General features: G+C 44.5%; 1 protein-coding gene across 14 annotated transcripts in view; it reads right to left on the reverse strand.

Moving 5' to 3' along the window:
• epb41l2 (erythrocyte membrane protein band 4.1 like 2) overlaps nucleotides 1-20199 on the reverse strand; it is a 101242-nt gene that overhangs the window by 13714 nt on the left and 67329 nt on the right. For 7 of the 14 annotated variants that reach the window (XM_060913745.1, XM_060913743.1, XM_060913744.1 and 4 more), the window contains 3 exons: nucleotides 10703-10756; nucleotides 8952-9536; nucleotides 5127-5255 (listed from right to left, as the gene is read on the reverse strand). In XM_060913745.1, the coding sequence (XP_060769728.1) occupies nucleotides 5127-5255; nucleotides 8952-9536; nucleotides 10703-10756 (768 nt within the window). Of the gene's footprint in view, nucleotides 1-5126; nucleotides 5256-8951; nucleotides 9537-10702; nucleotides 10757-19488; nucleotides 19651-20199 lie in introns of all 14 variants that reach the window. The other 7 variants (XM_060913737.1, XM_060913738.1, XM_060913736.1 and 4 more) reach the window with 2 other exon arrangements.

Raw genomic sequence — 20199 nt, forward strand, 5'->3', positions numbered from 1 at the left:
GGACGTGACACTTGAACTCAAAATGGCAACAAATGACCCAGTGCATGTTTTATTGTCTCCCAGTATTTATTTAAACAGGTGTTGCATATTTTAAGGCTGTACCATACTGGAGAAGTGATAGAACAAGAACAATTCCCATAGTACATCTAGGGCATGCCAGAAAACGCCAATAAAAGATGCGTTATGGACGTGACAGAAAAAGTATCACTTTTCTTGGGTGACTGTACATTTTTATCAAACTCTGTGAAATCGTAAACCTAATGTCGAAATGGAGATATCCATTTGATAGAGGGGTCCAAGGTGAATATTAAAAAATCTTTGTTTAAAATATTTTGTATTTCATGCAGAGTTTCGGAAGGAAAAGTCAGCGTTATGGACGTGACGAAATTCCGTTACGGGTGTGACGCGTCTGAAATAGACATGGCATATGTTTAGAAAATCAGCAATTTAACCACCATAACCCTTTGAAAAACTCTCTAAATATCAGCTAAAACTATCAAAGTTCTTAAATAATATTTAGGATGGCTATTGTTTTGCTGTTTTGTGGATTTTAGCATACATTTCTGTGGCTTGTGGCAATAATATAGAATTGTACATGACCAAAGTTGATTTTAGCTTGGGGTTTACATTATAAGAAAGAAAGACTGACAGTGACATATTAGGTTGGTTACAAATTGGTTCAACTTATTCACATCTGTAAAATACAGGCCTAGGTGAGATCTCTGGGAGTGGTTTTGATGTATTACATGTGGCTTTAATTTTGCATGGTGAGGTTGACATTTACATGGAATTGCCCTGAACACTGTTAGACACGTTATAAAATACAACAGGAATGATGTGGAGGATATTGACGGAAGATACCGTTCAACAGAATAAGTGAGTTTTCTTGGTGTCTTTCTAGTTCAGAAAGTTTAGTCAGTCAGCAGCACAGCTAGGCTCGGACCTGCTGCCACTATGCTGATGTTGCTAACGTTTGCACCCGGCAGCGAAAGTTCATAAAATGGATAACGGTAATGGATAACGGAAAGTTCATAAAAATGGATAACGGTAATGGTGAAAATGATAAGTTGGCCTTATAAGTGCCAACAGATATTCAAGGTAGCTATAAGTAGATGAAATGAACATAAAAGGGGTCTTATTTTCAACTAAAGTGTACTGCAGATGTAGGGAGCTGAAACATTTTCTGAATGAGCTAGTTGGCCCCTTTAAATAAACGGGTATCTATTCATACAGTGAGATCGCCAAAGTTTAATAAACTGAAAATGCAATAACTGTAATTTTGAAGTAGATGATGTATAGGACATGTGTCACTTGTGTCTTGTAACTTATTGTAAAAATGATATAAAGGGTTCAAAATCGCATAGTTACAAATATAATAGTAACTTCATATGATAATATTAACCACTGGTTATTTCAGAGAGGAAAAAAATGGGGACACTATTGCTTCCATTCGGGACAATACAACACAGAATTCGGGACCACTGGGGGACACAAAGAAAAAAAAGTTAATTTCGAGCCCTGCCTGCACGGTATAATTGTGAGCATCAAAACCGATTGAACTTTTTCCCCATCCAAAGTGTACCACATTTTAACGACATCAGACCTGTTTACCCCAAATTTGCCGTCAGCAGTCTTGCAGTATCTTGTCAGTAGTTTTGGTAAGCTGTCAGTAGGAATTTTACCGGGGTCCAATCTATGTATTGTATCGAAGACAAAAAGTAGAAAGCAGCCTATTAGATAATAGTACTCATTCAAGTTGAAACTAAGCGATAGATTACATGAACAAAATTTTAAAAATTAAAATCTAGCACTGGTCTTATTTTTTCTGTCAAGTTAAGCACCTGTGAGAACCAAAAAGCAAACCCATGGAAGATTCTAGATCTGCTCCATAATCCTCATATCACCAAGCCTAGACTCTAAGGCAGCGGTGGGCAATTATTTTTTCCACGGGGCCACATGAGAAACAGGAAATTTAGTGGAGGGCCGGACCAAAAGGCTGAACTAAATTCTGCATAATATTAATTGTATTTCTTTATATAAAGCAGTAAATAACATTGTTTTTACAAGCTGCTAAGACTGGTAAGAGTGTGGAAAAAACGAGGTTGCCTTACAAAAAACGTCATTTATTCAATCAAATTTCCCAAAACAATGGTTAACAAAATGTCAACGTTTGTACCATTTTTTTTTCAGTCACATTCAGCCCAAAACACAATAAAGACATCAGAATATCGTCTTTCTACTCCAAATATCAAGCAAGATACATCATATTATAATAATGATGCCCACATTTGTAGTCTAATCACCTCATTTGGTGTTTTTCGCCGGAGATCGGCTCCGGCGCCTGCTGGTGACGTCACACTATGTGATTGGCTGGACCATTTGAAGGATGACGTACAAGTTTGTGGTTGGTCTGGACAAATTACAGAAGTATTTATCGCGCGATTAGGTTTCGTGGGATTTCATGTCATGTTCATGTCGCACGCGTTGCGTTTTTGTTGAACACAACTTCAAAATAAAAGCAATGCACATTCAGTCCATGCATGAGGTAAAATTAGAGAATATGTTTATTTTATAATTTCTCATTAACCTTACGCGGGCCGGTCAGAATGAACCAACGGGCCGGATGCGGCCCGCGGGCCGTAAAATGCCCAGGTCTGCTCTAAGGTCTACTTGTTGACTCCTCATACATTTCATTATCTCTGAAATAACCAGAAGACTAGCAGTAATACTTATTTAGGATGCTACAATAAGAAAAAAGATTTCAGAGACCATACTATGCTCTAATAGGCTACTTAATACTTGATTGGCAGCTATACTGATCTCACACTCTTTACTAACAAATCACGAGTCATTTAATGCCATCGGCCTTTCGCGTCGCGGCCGCCATGATTGTGTGCTCAGAAACCAAAGTTGAAACAATGGAACCTTCCTACAATGCAACGTACGGTAAACGTGGCTTAAACGTGATTAAACATGGCCGCGCCCATGACTATTGAGGTATTTCACCTGACGTCACAGGGTCACGTGACGCCCCGGTGTCCACCATTTTGGACGGCAAGCTAGCTAATGTCAACAACAGTAGCTGGTATGTTACTGTAGCAATATTTACGTTCAGTCATTTGGATGACTGTTAAAACCTTTCAGTCTCAAGTTTTTCCTTTACTGGATTTACTAGTTTACTGAGCTAGCGCGCGATGGCTCCCGGCTCGGCCGGAGAGCGCGCGATGGCTCCCGGCTCGGCTGGAGAGCGCGCGATGGCTCCCGGCTTGGCTGAGCGCGCTAGCTCAGTAAACTAGTAAATCCAGTAAAGGAAAAACTTGAGACTGAAAGGTTTTAACAGTCATCCAAATGACTGAATGTAAATATTGCTACAGTAACATACCAGCTACTGTTGTTGACATTAGCTAGTGCTAACAGCTAGTTGCTAGTACACTGCTACAACACAGACACCGACCCTAATAATACAGTTCTTGGTCATTGCCTGGTAACAGCAAATTTATAACGGGCCATGTCTCAACAGACTAAGAAGTTATTTCAATGCCATTTAATAACATTTTGTTTATCCTGAGGACAGAAAGTAAATGAAAATGTGAACAAACCTTAGCTGTAATAAGATGGCGACCACCGGCTCCAGGGACGACCCGCTGATGTAGGCATGTTACCCAGCCTGACACAAAATATTTGTAGGCATCCAAACTCTTATACGCTTTCAGATCAATACCTGTGTATGGCGATGGGTTTTTAACGACATAGGTATACAGATCATGTGGGCCGAAGTCAGGTAAAGACGAGGGCTTCGTGTACTTCCGTACGTCAGTGAACAATCCTGGTGGAAGCAGGTAAACGTCGTTCTCTAAGCCTGCTAACCTCAATTTTTGCAAATACCTCTCCCTCTGCTCGCCCTGTAAATGCCCTACGTCGCTGGATAGTGAAGGTGTTTTCTGCATCTCGCTCCTTTTTCTTTTATGTTTTTCGTTTGTCGCCTTCCTCGCATTCAAACTGATTCGAGCCGTGACGTCCAAAATGGCAGCGTCACATGACTTGGTCACGTGAGTGAAAAACCTCAATACGATCGATGTTCGATTCCCACAATAAATATGATTATAAAGTAAGTCATGAACAGGTTTTTTTCTAGAAAAATTTAGTATGAGGGCGCTCACCATGGCGAGGGATGGTGCCGGTTGTCCCCCCCCGCCGTGCGAAGCCTTTGAAAAATTGAGGCTCCAATGGGACATTCTGAGGCTATCTGAGAGGGAAATTGTAACAAATCGTCTGTCAACATTGAAAAAGAAAGAAGTAAAGTCGGCTTTTTTCCGTTTCGTGCCGCGGGACGACATCTTTAAATGCCCAAGTGTCAACAAAAACAACTCGCGAACTACTTCTGTCAAAAGCTCCCGCGCCGGTGGGTGAAAGGTCATTCAGTCTCGAGAAATCTCGCTCTACAACTCAGCTGACCTTGTTTGCAACCCATGTCAAATCTCGCAAGAGCAGCCGCAACAAGTAAACAACATGGCGCCTCGGTCTGGAAAACGCCAATTCGGATTGTTTTTGCACCGTCTGGCGGTGTATCTACTATGATTGGAATATTTTTGGAGCAATTATAACGTATTTGATGATCAGACACATTGTCACGTGGTGTCGCTGGGATGTTTTCACAGAGTCGGTAAGGGGGTGCCACACGCCGAGAGTAAGAGGGCGCAGTTCCCCCGTTTAGACGAAACCTGTTGAAACATTTGGCAACATTTCGGCCATAAATCGTAGTTTTTGGACAAGAATTCGTAGTCCGTATTTTGTTTTGAAAAATCGTAGGAACTACGGACAAATCGTAGGAGTAAACAGGTCTGCGATATGACTGAGTAAAATCTCCATAAATTTAAGATTGAAAATTTAAGACCACGGGGTTTGAAATTTAAGACTTTTTAATGGCCTTATTTTAGGAAAATTAAATTTAAGACTTAAGGACCCGCAGCCACCCTGGAGAGAAAGTGGGTGGAGTTTATCACAATATCAGTTTCGTTTGTAATGGTCCGGCCCAACACCGATTCCGTATTATGAAAGCGAGCGCGGCACGAGCGGGCGATGGACAGACAGACAGACAGACAGACAGAGAGGTCGTGTGCTGTTACCTGTGCGGCTTCGTACGTGATGGTTTTGGTTTCCGTGTGGACGATGGGAACCTCTTTGGTGGCGATTTCTGACTTCTGAGCCGCGAACGTGTCCGAGATGGTCACCATTTCTGTTTTCACCACCGGGGGCTACGAGTTCAGGGGAGAAAAGTTAGTGTTTTGGAAATACACCACCACAACTCACAGCCCACACACACTACAGATCAGCAGAAGGATTCTCATGCTCTAACAAACTGAAAGAAAGAAAGAAAGAAAGAAAGAAAGAAAAGCAGGCCTAAAGCCGCAAATTAGACGTCTGGTGTGATCATGCAACTCAAATCAAGTCAAACTCAAATCAGTGCATGCAAGCTGGAGCTAAAATAATCATCAAATAAAGGGAAGCAATCGCAGATCACATGCTGATCTTTGGTACAGTGATGATGCTTTACTGCAGGTCTGGTTGGTTTCTGCGGATAAATCTCACACACACACACACACACTTCCCTGCAGGTAAAGCAGTGCGTGTTTGGAGGATGAGTGGGACGATGCATGAGTCATCCAGACCCATGTTCTCTGGTAACGGGTAGCGCGCACACACTCATCCCCCAGGAGCTCTCACACACACGGGAAACACCACGAAGCGCAATCACACAAGCAGCCCAAACTAAGGTCGTGTGTACAAGGACATTCTGGTCTCCGTCACCGCGTGTGGGCGGAGATTAACGGTTTATTCATTCAAGAAAAGATGCTCCGCCTCAGGTCATCTCTGACTGGCTCAAGGACAACGCTAGGTTCTAGAACTTTCCTAGATGAAAGCTCCACTTTGCTTTCCTGAGAGAACTCGCATCATAAGAGACTGATGGTGAAGGTGTGGCTTCCCCCCCCCATGACATCAACAGAGATGCCAACCACTACGAAATTTTCGTATTTTATACGATTTTCTGCCACTTTTGCACCACGTTAATTCGAAACTACGAATTTCGCAGTGATCGTAAAAAAAAAAAATCAGTTCGTTCCGCATTTTTGTTTGGTACGTTGAACTCCGCCATGATCGAAGAAAATTCAGTCCGTTCCGCATTTTCGGAAGGACGAAATCCGCGGGAATCATTCAAAGCTTTCGTGATACGTCGTCGCTTCCGGGTTTGAACTCGACCAATCAAAGTTCGTGATAGTGCCGTCCGACAATGGAGAAGCCGAGCAAGAATAACCAGAAATTTAATGATAAATATACAGCAACATGGCCGTGTATTGTTCCTTTGCGAAAGGGGATGTATTTCGCACAATGCACGGTTTGCAACTGCGATATTTCTGTCCGGCACAGCGGACAATACGAAAACTACAGATTCTTCGGTCCCGGACTACAGATCTGTTTATTGAAAGGTTGGCATCTCTGCATCAATATTAATGAATCTTTAGCAAGTGTTTTTACACTTCTGAAGTGAAATTGTTCTTTCCGTTTAACCAATTGGCAATATTCGGTACAGGAAGCTCCGCCCCAAACGTCAAAAAGTTTCTTGGTTATCTAAAAACGCATGCAACAGGAACATACTTTATGGAAAATGTTCACGCTGTCCATCTCCACACGGTAGGAATCTTTTTAGGGCTTTAGGACCTTAAACTGGGCTTCCACCATCGAAACTATGGATTTTAGCTCCTTTTAATAATTATTGCCACAGAGTCGGTATATCTTCGTAAACCAGGTACAACCCCGATTCCAAAAAAGTTGGGACAAAGTACAAATTGTAAATAAAAACGGAATGCAATAATTTACAAATCTCAAAAACTGATATTGTATTCACAATAGAACATAGACAACATATCAAATGTCGAAAGTGAGACATTTTGAAATTTCATGACAGCAACACATCTCAAAAAAGTTGGGACAGGGGCAATAAGAGGCTGGAAAAGTTAAAGGTACAAAAAAGGAACAGCTGGAGGACCAAATTGCAACTCATTAAGACAATTGGCAATAGGTCATTAACATGACTGGGTATAAAAAGCGCATCTTGGAGTGGCAGCGGCTCTCAGAAGTAAAGATGGGAAGAGGATCACCAATCCCCCTAATTCTGCACCGACAAATAGTGGAGCAATATCAGAAAGGAGTTCGACAGTGTAAAATTGCAAAGAGTTTGAACATATCATCATCTACAGTGCATAATATCATCAAAAGATTCAGAGAATCTGGAAGAATCTCTGTGCGTAAGGGTCAAGGCCGGAAAACCATACTGGGTGCCCGTGATCTTCGGGCCCTTAGACGGCACTGCATCACATACAGGCATGCTTCTGTATTGGAAATCACAAAATGGGCTCAGGAATATTTCCAGAGAACATTATCTGTGAACACAATTCACCGTGCCATCCGCCGTTGCCAGCTAAAACTCTATAGTTCAAAGAAGAAGCCGTATCTAAACATGATCCAGAAGCGCAGACGTCTTCTCTGGGCCAAGGCTCATTTAAAATGGACTGTGGCAAAGTGGAAAACTGTTCTGTGGTCAGACGAATCAAAATTTGAAGTTCTTTATGGAAATCAGGGACGCCGTGTCATTCGGACTAAAGAGGAGAAGGACGACCCGAGTTGTTATCAGCGCTCAGTTCAGAAGCCTGCATCTCTGATGGTATGGGGTTGCATTAGTGCGTGTGGCATGGGCAGCTTACACATCTGGAAAGACACCATCAATGCTGAAAGGTATATCCAGGTTCTAGAGCAACATATGCTCCCATCCAGACGACGTCTCTTTCAGGGAAAACCTTGCATTTTCCAACATGACAATGCCAAACCACATACTGCATCAATTACAGCATCATGGCTGCGTAGAAGAAGGGTCCGGGAACTGAACTGGCCAGCCTGCAGTCCAGATCTTTCACCCATAGAAAACATTTGGCGCATCATAAAACGGAAGATACGACAAAAAAGACCTAAGCCAGTTGAGCAACTAGAATCCTACATTAGACAAGAATGGGTTAACATTCCTATCCCTAAACTTGAGCAACTTGTCTCCTCAGTCCCCAGACGTTTACAGACTGTTGTAAAGAGAAAAGGGGATGTCTCACAGTGGTAAACATGGCCTTGTCCCAACTTTTTTGAGATGTGTTGTTGTCATGAAATTTAAAATCACCTAATTTTTCTCTTGAAATGATACATTTTCTCAGTTTAAACATCTGATATGTCATCTATGTTCTATTCTGAATAAAATATGGAATTTTTAAACTTCCACATCACTGCATTCCGTTTTTATTTACAATTTGTACTTTATCCCAACTTTTTTGGAATCGGGGTTGTACAACTGGGACGGAGCTTACTCATATCGCGACCAACCTCGGCCCTGCCGTTATAAACTCCTGTGTTTAGCGGAGAATCGGTAATAACAAAAGACGTCACAGTTACGCAGGAAGACGACCAGGAAAGCTCCGCAGCTTTTCTGCTCCTTAGAAAGTTCCGGAACCTCGATGGAAACGCATCTTTTGTATTTTTAACGGATACCTTAACGTCCTTGTGAACTGCTAGCGCCTTTCACCACACAGAGTACGTAAAACAGCTTGCTGTGTTTGTGTGTGTGTGTGTGTGAAATGAAGATGGACAACTTTAAACCAAAACAATGAGAAATGAATAAAGAGTGAACTTTGGACAGACGTGTCACCGTTCTCTTGCTTCTTTCATGCGGATTAATAGCTGGAAACAAATGAGGCAGCCATTTTGTGAGAGTAAAAAACAGGGAAAGAGGTAACTGTTCTCCGATGGACAGGAAAGGCAGGAGGACAGGAATGAAGGGATGATGAAGGAGAGGAGAAGGAGGAGGATGGCGTAGTCAGCCATCTTTGCGATTTCGTGGGTTTTCGGCCAATTACCTCCGAGCAACAGATCACCTGCGGGACGTGCTCCATTTCCACGTGAGACGCGTCACCGTTGACGACGCAAGGCTCCTCCTCTTGCTCCTCAGCCGCAGCGCAGGGACTGGGCGGGGCTTCAGGATCATCGGCGTGACCATTGGGTGCTTCATCGGGCGTCACCAAGACTTCATCTCCAGACACTTCGTCTTCTGCCAGTGCTGGTGGCTCCTCCTCTTTCACCGACACGCTGACTGGCTGTGCCTCTGCCTCTGCCGGAGGAGTGGCTTCCTGGTTAAGTACCGCCTCCTCCTCCTGCTCCTCTTCAGGCTCTTCTTTGATAAAATGGGTGGAGTCTGTAGAAGCAGGAAGCTGAGCGTGATACTCCGCCTCCTCCTCGCTCTCGCTCTCTGACGTGCCGCTCTTTTCCGGCTCCACCTCTTCTTCCTTTGCTTCCGGAGCTTTCTCGGTAACCACGGTTACCGCAGGAGACGCCTCAGGGGTGGGGCTTTTGGGCTTGTTCGCTTTGAGCTCCTCGATAACGATTATCTCCTCCACGACTTCTAGAACCTCGGGCTGACCGTTAAGCTCGGAATTCTGTTCGCTCTACAACATACGACGACGAACAAACAAACACAACACGAAAACAAGGGATGGAGAGGAAAAAAACAAAAAAACAATGACCACAGATAAACGAGAAAAATAAAGGAATGGACAAAAGCAATGAACTAAATCAGACTGAATAAATAATTAATAAGCAGGAACCATACATGTCAACCTTTGGTCAATCAAACCTGTATAACCAACCTCCAAAATCCGTATTTCCCTTATAAAATCCGTATGAGATGCAAATTAAAATAATTTACCTAAAATTTGAATGATAATTAACAATGATATATCCCAGTTACTTTTTATTCAATATTAATAACAATAAACCTTCAGAATGAATACAAAGCTCCAATGTTCGACAAAAACACAAAGTGTTATCAGCGTAGTTACGAAGGAAATACTTCGTTGTTTGGAGACAGGTTTCGCCGAGCGGCTATTATGCGCGAGACTTCATATTAGCCGGAAAATCTGTTCGTAAAATTACGTTATAATGACCAAATACAATGAAAAGTATTTTTCCAGTCTCACCTGTGAAAGGTAATCCCATGTGATCTCGTTTGGACGGTAAACCTGTTGGTACAGTTAAACGCAGCACATGAATGAGGCATCTTTATTCTCCGCTACTGTCTAGACGCTATACCAGAGACGGCTAAAGAATCTCCACTTTGCCACATCCAATATGGCGGCGAGGATGACGTATGATTCGACGCAGAAGGCGGCGTCTATGTTTATATGTCTATGACTTCCCGGTTGGCAGGATTCTCGCAATGCGGTGTGCGCATGATCAAAAGTGGAACGAAGTCTCGCTACCACAAGATAACGCGCAATTTCATAACACTCTTTACTGGCTGTCTGTGGCGTACAGTACGTTTGTAAATGTTCCGCGCTCTTTTATCATCGTGGGAATTGATTATAAAATAAATAAAATATTCAAGTTTTTTTTTTTTAAAGAATCCGTATAACTTTATTTATACGCCCGTATACTACGTTTATTGAATCAAATCCGTATAAAATACGGACATTCCGTATAGGTTGACATGTATGAGGAACATAGAGATGGATCAACGTATATATGACTAGATAGATAGATAGATAACGCAATGTGTGTTAAGTCTGAGGTGAGGTGCGAGTTAGCTTGGTGTTAGCTTGCGTTTAGACACCACCTTGCCGATGTCACCGCTGTCAGACAGGGCGCTCTCCAGGTGGGTGGGGTTTATCTGTGGAACATAAATGGTAACCATAGGCAACTGTCACTCAAAGCATGTTACATCCAGCATGTTTTTAGGGTGAGGAGACACACCATGTACACACACACACACACACGCGCACACGCAAATAAAAAGTGGATGATTTTCAAGGCACATTCTTTAAACGCTTGGTCCAGTCTGGTCTCTCGGTTATCCGTATTAAATATTTAAAAGGGTGCAAAAAGCACAGTGCAGATATAATTAAAGTAATTAGCCTCACTTTAATCAGCTCCAGTACAAAAGCAATGTCCGAGAATCAAGGTCTTTTCAAAACGAGACCAAATGTGGACACAACGTCTAAACAATGACAGACACGCAGAGTTAGCCATCTCGCGTAATGAGCAAGAGAGAGAGAGAGAGAGAGAGAGAGAGAGAAAACAGGGATGAGTGAGGAGGAAGTTTAGCATCTGAAGACAGAGAGCACCTTGGACCGTGCAGCGGCAGCACCCTCTGCTGGAGAGACAGTGCCACTGCGGGACTCGGGGGAGCCAGAGAAACACACGTTACGCAAAAACAGAGAGGTGAGCTCCTCTTCTAAACTCTACACACAGACACAGGACAGAGGACAGGAAAAGAGGACAAGAGAGGGAGAGAGAGAGAGGGACCCAATTATTCAGGTCAGTAAATTATCCTGAAGTAGTGAGTCAAAGTGACTGGAACTGAACACGCTTGGTTATAAACAAAACACGAGGTGTATCCTTGACCTCCGGGGATTAAACCTGTTGGCCCGGATCAATCCTGAAGACGGACAGGAGCTGATCCGGTCCTGATACAGCACCTAAGTCAGGTCTAAAGCGATGCTCTACTATACACGACAAAAGGGTTTGTTGTTTCATTTCACAAATCCGTACACTTGTGTTCAAAATAATAGCAGTCCAACACGACTAACCAGATCAATCACTGCTTTTGGTGGAAATTATATTACATTACTACATGGCAAATAATTTACCAGTAGGTGTAGGAGAGTCATATTAAACCAACAGACCCAACATTCATGATATGCATGCTCCTGAGTCTGTGTAATCAAATAATTAAGTGAAAGGGACGTGTTCAAAATAATAGCAGTGTGGAGTTTAATTAGTGAGGTCATTTTTTTCATTCTGTGAAAAAAAACAGATGTCAGTCAGGTGGCACTAATTTAAGGATGAAGCCGGCACATGTTGCACATCCATTTCTCTCTGAAAACCTGAGAAACATGGGTTGTTCCAGACATTGTTCAGAAGAACAGCGTGCTCTGATTAAAACGTTGATTGGAGAGGTAAAACGTATACTGTAAAGAAGTGCAGAAAATGACGGGCTGCTCGGCTAAAATGATCTCCGGTGCTTTAAAATGGACAGCAAAGCCAGAGAGACGTGGAAGAAAACAGAAGACTACCATTCGAATGGATCGAAGAATAGCCAGAATGCCAAAGACTCAGCCAATGATCAGCTCCAGGGTGATCAAAGACGGTCTGAAGTTACCTGTGAGTACTGTGACAGTACTCACAGGTAACTCACAGAAGACGCCTGTGTGAAGCTAATCTATCGGCAAGAAGCTCCCGCAAAGTTCCACTGTTAAAAAAATAAAATGACGTGCTGAAGAGGATACAATTTGCCAAAGAACACATCGACTGGCCTAAAGAGAAATGGAAAAACATTTTGTGGACTGATGGGTCCAAGAGCCGCAGACGGTTTTTCAGACAACCCCCAGACACTGAATTCAAGCCACAGTACACTCTGAAGACAGTGAAGCATGGTGGTGCAAGCATCATGATATGGGGATGTTTCTCTTACGCTACGTTCACACTGCAAGGCTTAATGCTCAATTCCGATTTTTTTGTGAAATCGTTCACATTAACAAATATATGCGACTTGTATGTGATCCTCAGTATGAACGAAAAGCGACCTAAAAGTGTTCCGCATGCGCATTGCAGGATACAACGACGTCACACGCAGTGAGCGTGGCCAGTGTTTACGGAAGTTAAACCGCCCGGTTGCGGTATGACCCATCCAATCTAGCTTGAATAGCTGCATCCCCCCAAATGGAAATCAGCTCCCTAACCTCTGCGTCCTTCCATTGAGAAGATTCAGAACCTTCACAGCCCGAAGCGTCCCTCGCATTGATGTCATGCGCAGGGGCGCAGATACGTTTTTTGAACTGGGGGGGACAAAGCTGCCAGCAAACCAACCCCAACCCCGATATGCCTGTCAAACTTGTTGTGGGTTACCATAGCAACCAAGCTCGAGCTCGCAACCTGTGCAGTCTGCGCAGCTCAACCAACCGAATATCAGTCTTTGTTTTGTTTTATGTGAGTTGTTGCAACTATTGCCGCTTTTCCACTACAAACGCGGCTGAGTCGGGCTGAGCCGTGCCGTGCTGAGTCGAGCTGAGCGGGGCTGTTGGAGTTGCATTTCGACTACAACCGCGCTGAACCGTGCTGGCTGGAAGTGGGTGGACACATTGGGTGGAGTTAGCGAAAGTGGGTGGACGTCACGTGATGTTAAGCAGCGCAAACAGTGACATCAGTGAGCTTTTAAGCGGTAGTCTCACGACCCGGATAGTAAACAATAAACATGGAGGACATGGAGTCGTTAGTGTTGCTGGTCTTGGTGCTGTGGCTTGTTGTCACCGACAACGCCAACAGATACTGGCAAGAGCGTATAGATGAGGCGAGGCGCATAAGGCTTCAGAAATTCTCGTAATTCGTAATTCTCCTTCTTCCGGGTTTGCGGTGTTTACAGATCCCAGCGTGCTCGCGGGGCGTGTGTGGGCATGTGAGGACACGCCTCCTCACCAATCAGTGCACAGGGGAGTGTCTGCTCACACCCCCAGCCTCACTCGGCTCGCTTTGTCTCGCTTCAGCCCCACTCCAAAACCGTGCGAGTTTTAGGGGCTAAGCAGGGCTGAAGCGAGCCGAGTCGTGCTGGTTTTTGGTAGTCGAAACGCGAGCCGTGTCGGGCTGAAGTGAGCTGAAAAAGGGTAGTGGAAAAGCGCCAAAAGTATACACTGCTGTGCACCTCAATAAACCGAATGGTAATTAGTCTTTTGATTTTTCCGTGAGGTTTGCCTTATGCAAAGAAAGACAGCATAGACGTTTTTTCCTCCCTATAAGTGGGGGGGACCGAACGAGGTGAATTTAAATCTGGGTGGGACGAGTCCCACCCTCTATCTGCGCCCGTGATTATGCGCCATGTTGTTGTAACTTTTTTTGAGAGACCCACCGCCTACTTCAGCGCAGAATAGTGACGTTTGTGGCTTGTTGATGACGTGTAAGTCGGATGAATGCGACCTGGCGGTTCAGACTGAAGTCGCATATGAAAAGAGCGGATAGGAATCGGAATTAGGACCACATATCCAAACGGCCTGGGTCGGATTTGAAAAAATCGGATCTGTGTCGTTCATATTGTCAATAAAAGATCGGATACAGGTCACATATGGGCGAAAAGATCGGATTTGAGTCACTTCAGCCTGCAGTGTGAACGTAGCCTTACTGTGGTGTCGGGCCCATTTATCGCGTACCAGGGATCATGGATCAGTTTGCATATATCAAAATACTTGAAGAGGTCATGTTGCCTTATGCTGAAGAGGAAATGCCCTTGAAATGGGTGTTTCAACAAGACAACGACCCCAAACACACCAGTAAGCGAGCAGCATCAGGGTTCAAGACCAACAAAATGAAAGTTATGGAGTGGCCAGCCCAATCCCCGGACCTTAATCCGATAGAAAACTTATGGGGTGACGTCAAAAACGCTGTTTCTGAGGCAAAACCAAGAAATGCAGAGGAATTGTGGAATGTTGTCAAATCATCCTGGGCTGGAATACCTGTTCACAGGTGCCAGAAGTTGTCAGAAACCCTGGTTATACAACTAAATATTAGTTTAGTGATTCACAGGAATACTAAATCCTTAAGATTTTTTCAGTTTATACAGTAAATATTTGGAGTTTGTAATGAAAAATGCAGACACTGCTATTTTTTTTGAACAGCCCAATGTTCATTTTTCTTCATGTTTTGATGTAGAATATAATGTGCATTGTTCCCAATGCATGGGAATAAAAACTATTATAAGGATTTTGAGCTTTACTCACGTTTTTAAAAACACACTGCTATTATTTTGAACACGACTGTAACTAAACTAAACGCACAACGGTGCACTTGGTCACATGAAAGGATGCGAAGCGAGCGAGTTACCGAGCTGCGGTGGCAACTTTATGCACTAAATCACAGCAACAGGGTTTAATGACGACCTTTCACAAGCTTTACATCGTTGTGCGTGTGGACTAAAGGGTCACGCAATGACGGGTTTAGTGCTCCACACAGCTATTTATATTTTCACCTGCACAAGATCTCTTAAGTTTAGATAGTTCTATTAATTTAAACCACTGCGACCCAGGACAAAAACTAAAATCCCGGTCTTCATATCTGTGTGACAAAAAAAAAAAACCCCTGAGAACTGCCTTAAATGATGGAAGAAATGGGATGTGATAAGATCCTGGTTAAATAGCTGCTGCAGAGATGGGCGTGGCCTAATATTCTAATGAGTAGCTTGACCGACAGCCCTCTGTGACTCTCAGCAACCAAACTCGAGTCAGGACCGCTCAACCTCCACGCAGCAACCACGCAAGTTACACGATGATAACTCTGTTTGCTGAAGCTCACGCAAGATTAGCCCCACCCACTTTGCACAGAAAGCAGAGAAATGTCGCTAGTTATTCGGAATTTAGGAAAAGTATTCATGACTAAGAATAAATCGCCGGGAACAGAACCCAGGACAACAGCAAGAGACCCCGATCGTAAACCCAGAGAACCAACGGAGAGTCAGGTGACCCTCAAGAGAAGGAGGAAGGAAGTAGAAGAACCACCAGGTGAAAAGAGGTGCACATGGAGAACCAAGTGATGCCATTCTGTCCCAGAAAAAGAGAGTCTTGCAAACACAGGCACTGAAAATCACCCAGGAAGCAGCACGACGGCAGTCGATAATAGTACAATGTGGGGAAAAATAAATAAATAAACGTTACAGTGGAGAGAAAGAGCAAATAAAGCAGAATAAAAGAAAAAGACATCGCACACAAAACAAATTCAATTCCAAAGCCAGGCACCACATCGCACGAGTCTCCCAGCAGGGATGAATACGATGCAGATTATCAGGAGCAGAACCGAGTGCTGGAGAACACTGCACTTTCTGCTGAGCCCAGATCAGAGCGAGCATGAAAAAACATCCACTAGAGGGACAACTAGAGACTTTAAGCATGGACCACTGTGGGACAACAGCTGGTAAAGGGACAACAGCTGGTGGGATGACTACTTTTGGTCAAATGACGCCATTCTTTGGGGTCTGTGGGGGGGGGACGGGGACGGCGGCGACACGGCCTTCCTTGGGGTTTGTCGGGGGACAACTATACTACCTTTTTGGGTTTGGGGAGGGATGATACCTTTTAATGGCTTATAACTCCTGGGGGATGAGGAATGTGGAATGACTGTTGGACAGCTCCTGGGGGATGAGAAATAATTGATAACTTGGGGGGCAGTTTCTTTTGGATAGGACATCGCCTGTCAGGAGGGAAGGCGACTGAAGGACAGCTGTTGGGGGGGACAGTTGAAGGGCACAGCTGTTGCGGTACAGCAATGTTGAAATGATGACTGTTGGCAAGGATGCAATGGATTTGACTTGAGGGGTGTTCACACGGCAACTTTTACTGCGGTGTAGCATCGGGGCTGCCCCGGTAGAGCGTTCACACGGTACAAAGTTATACCGGTGTAGCCCCTGAAAGCTGCTTAAACCGGTGCAAATCTCACCCTGCTCGGGAGGTGGTTTAAGAAATTTACTCCGGAGTAAATGCTAGTTTGCGGGGCAGCACCGATATAAAATGGGACATCTGAACGCTACAGGGGTAGACTCGCTACGCGTGAGGAGAGTTGATTACATACGGGTATCCTGGTATTTTGCGCTTCCAAAATGGCGAATATCAACAACAACAGAACTGCGTGTCTTCCAGTGTTGCCAGATTGGGCGGTTTTAAGTGCATTTTGGCAGATTTGAACACATTTTGGGCTGGAAAACGTCAGCAGTATCTGGCAACACTGGTGTCTTCATCCACGTTGTTTTCCCGGCATTTGGTGATGCCATGACAACCAGGAAAAGGAAGTACATTTTCACGAATGCGCATATTTCATGCGCATTATTAATATTGTATAGTACGGTCGCAAAAACTGCCGTGTGAACGCAAGTGGGGCTGCACCGGTGCTAACACGCTTCTCTCTAGTAAGCAGGTTTGTGACTAGGGATGGCGAAAACTAAAAAAAAAAAAAATCTTGACCGACCACCGAGCCTCATTAGCCGGTTAAAGTCGGTTAACCTATGAGTTTAAACAGGGATGCAAACGGCGCGCCTTTTTCACGGCTCGTGCAGATCCGATTTTTTTTTAGGGGGGGCGTTGGAGTGTCTGAATAATTTCATCAGAGTAAATTCTGTATTAAAATTACTACATAAGCAAATGCCGTTACAGTCCATGAAAAAGCCGTGAAAAAGTCGGCATCTGCGCCTTTAGTTTGTGTGGAGAGAGATGATCTGCAATAACATGCATTGTTGGCTACAGACCGAAACATACTTTCAGAATGCACTGGCCAAGGCAGGACTAAACTCCATGTGCCTTCTAATAATAATTAAAAAAAAAAAAAAAAAAAAAAACAGAATAGTAATTTGTAAGCTAAAAACCCTGTGTCTACACTTTTCTCTCGCCGAGTGGCAGCCAATGTTGCCAGATATTGCTGACGTTTTCCAGCCCAAAATATGTTGAAAACCCTCCAAAATCCACTTAAAACTGCCCAAATGGGCGGGAAACCGCCCAATCTGGCAACACTGGTGGCAGCTGTATTCAACTGGGGCGGGACATGACTGAATGGGTGCTTCTGATTTGTCAGCTGTCTTTAACTGGGGCAGGACATGACTGAATGGGTGTTTCTGATTTGTCAGCTGTCTTTAACTGGGGCGGGACATGACTGAATGGGTGCTTCTGATTTGTCAGCTGTCTTTAACTGGGGCGGGACATGACTGAATGGGTGCTTCTGATTTGTCAGCTGTCTTTAACTGGGGCGGGACATGACTGAATGGGTGCTTCTGATTTGTCAGCTGTCTTTAACTGGGGCGGGACATGACTGAATGGGTGCTTCTGATTTTTCAGCTGTCTTTAACTGGGGCGGGACATGACTGAATGGGTGTTTCTGATTTGTCAGCTGTCTTTAACTGGGGCGGGACATGACTGAATGGGTGCTTCTGATTTGTCAGCTGTCTTTAACTGGGGCGGGACATGACTGAATGGGTGCTTCTGATTTGTCAGCTGTCTTTAACTGGGGCGGGACATGACTGAATGGGTGCTTCTGATTTGTCAGCTGTCTTTAACTGGGGCGGGACATGACTGAATGGGTGTTTCTGATTTGTCAGCTGTCTTTAACTGGGGCGGGACATGACTGAATGGGTGTTTCTGATTTGTCAGCTGTCTTTAACTGGTGCGGGACATGACTGAATGGGTGTTTCTGATTTGTCAGCTGTCTTTAACTGGTGCGGGACATGACTGAATGGGTGTTTCTGATTTGTCAGCTGTCTTTAACTGGTGCGGGACATGACTGAATGGGTGTTTCTGATTTGTCAGCTGTCTTTAACTGGGGCAGGACATGACTGAATGGGTGTTTCTGATTTGTCAGCTGTCTTTAACTGGGGCAGGACATGACTGAATGGGTGTTTCTGATTTGTCAGCTGTCTTTAACTGGGGCGGGACATGACTGAATGGGTGTTTCTGATTTGTCAGCTGTCTTTAACTGGGGCGGGACATGACTGAATGGGTGTTTCTGATTTGTCAGCTGTCTTTAACTGGGGCGGGACATGACTGAATGGGTGTTTCTGATTTGTCAGTTGTCGTCCCTACACCGCATGGCATGCCCCAAGCGTTTACAAACACAAAATTCCAGGTTCTCCGCTCCAAAATCGGCAGCTTCAAAACGATTGATTTTTTTTTTTTCACCGACAACCAAAAAAAAATTAACCGGTTAACGTTGATTCGGTCAACCACCGGTCAAACGGTCATCGGTTAACATCCCTATTTGTGACGTGTGAACGCTCCACAAAATTTACACCGGTGTAAGATATATCCCAACAAAATACATCGGTGCAGCATCGATGCAGATATGTGCCGTGTGAACACCCCTATTTAGAAATAAATCCACTGTTAATGTTCCTGTGGTCAGTAGCAGGACGGAGCGTTACACAATTCACGCTCCGAATTCACCAACAGGACATCGTCATAAACGCTGCCAAACCATTTACACTGGCGTACACCAGCAGGGTCGAATGTCAGGAGGAACCAAGTCCCTGCAGTCGTCCAAGCTTAGTGCCTCTGATGTCAGAATCACAAAGCCATCCATCGCTGATTAAAAGCAGAAGACTGGCTTTGAGCATACAGGAAGTGGTCATGTGGCAGTCAGGATTGGTTAAGAAACCTCTCGGGTGACTCTGGGTTACGGACACGAACCGGCGCTCGGGGTTGACCAAGTTTTGATTTTGAATCTGACGAAACAAAACCTCAGGCACCAGAGAGAAGAGATAAACAAGTCCGACTGCCAAGTGGAAGAGAGAGAGAGAGAGAGAGAGAGAGAGCAGAGCGAGTGCTGCATGCAGGTGTGTCGGCTCGCAGGTCTGTGGCGTGAATCCCGGCGCAGAAGCACACGTACCCCTGGGACGGCCGGGCGCAGGCTGGTGGCGGCGGGGCTGCCCGTCAGACGCTTTTCCCACTGACTGGGCCGGGGCTCTGGAGCTGCCTCCATAAAACTGCGCTTTAGCTCGCTAATGCTAGCCTGATGCCTCAAAACATCCTCCTGAGTCTTATCCAGATCCTATCGCCACGGCGACCGGTGGACAGGGAAGGGGAACCAACATCCACGTCATTAGTGTGAGAATACATCGTCATGGAGCAGACTGTGCGCGCCAAGCCTCACTGCTGGAACGGACCGATTCCGTCAAACGGCACGCGACCAGGGTTGACAAGGGGCGGAGCTTTAATCTAATCAGCCAATCAGAACCAATACATTCATTTTATCATCTGGACTGACTAGCATCGTTAGCTGACGGGCTTCTGAACCTTTTCACCAATCGGATGGAGAATTAGATGCATCCCCCCCCCCCCCCTTATTTCTTTCCTTCCTATCGGCTTTTCTCTCTTTTCTTTATCTGCTTTCTTCTACCCTTTTACCTTTCCTTTCTTCACACATTCCCTGCGTTTCTTTCCCTTGTCTTTGATTCTTGAAAATTTTTTTTTTATTTCGTCACAGATTTGTCCGTTCGTATTTCAATCTTGATTAGGTTTTTCTTTCTTACTCTTCCATTCCGTTCTTCCTTGAGTTTCATTCATTGGTTCGTTCTCACATCTGGATTCTTTTCTCCTT

The sequence above is a fragment of the Neoarius graeffei genome, chromosome 2 (genome assembly GCF_027579695.1).
Source record: "Neoarius graeffei isolate fNeoGra1 chromosome 2, fNeoGra1.pri, whole genome shotgun sequence".
NCBI lineage: Eukaryota > Metazoa > Chordata > Actinopteri > Siluriformes > Ariidae > Neoarius > Neoarius graeffei.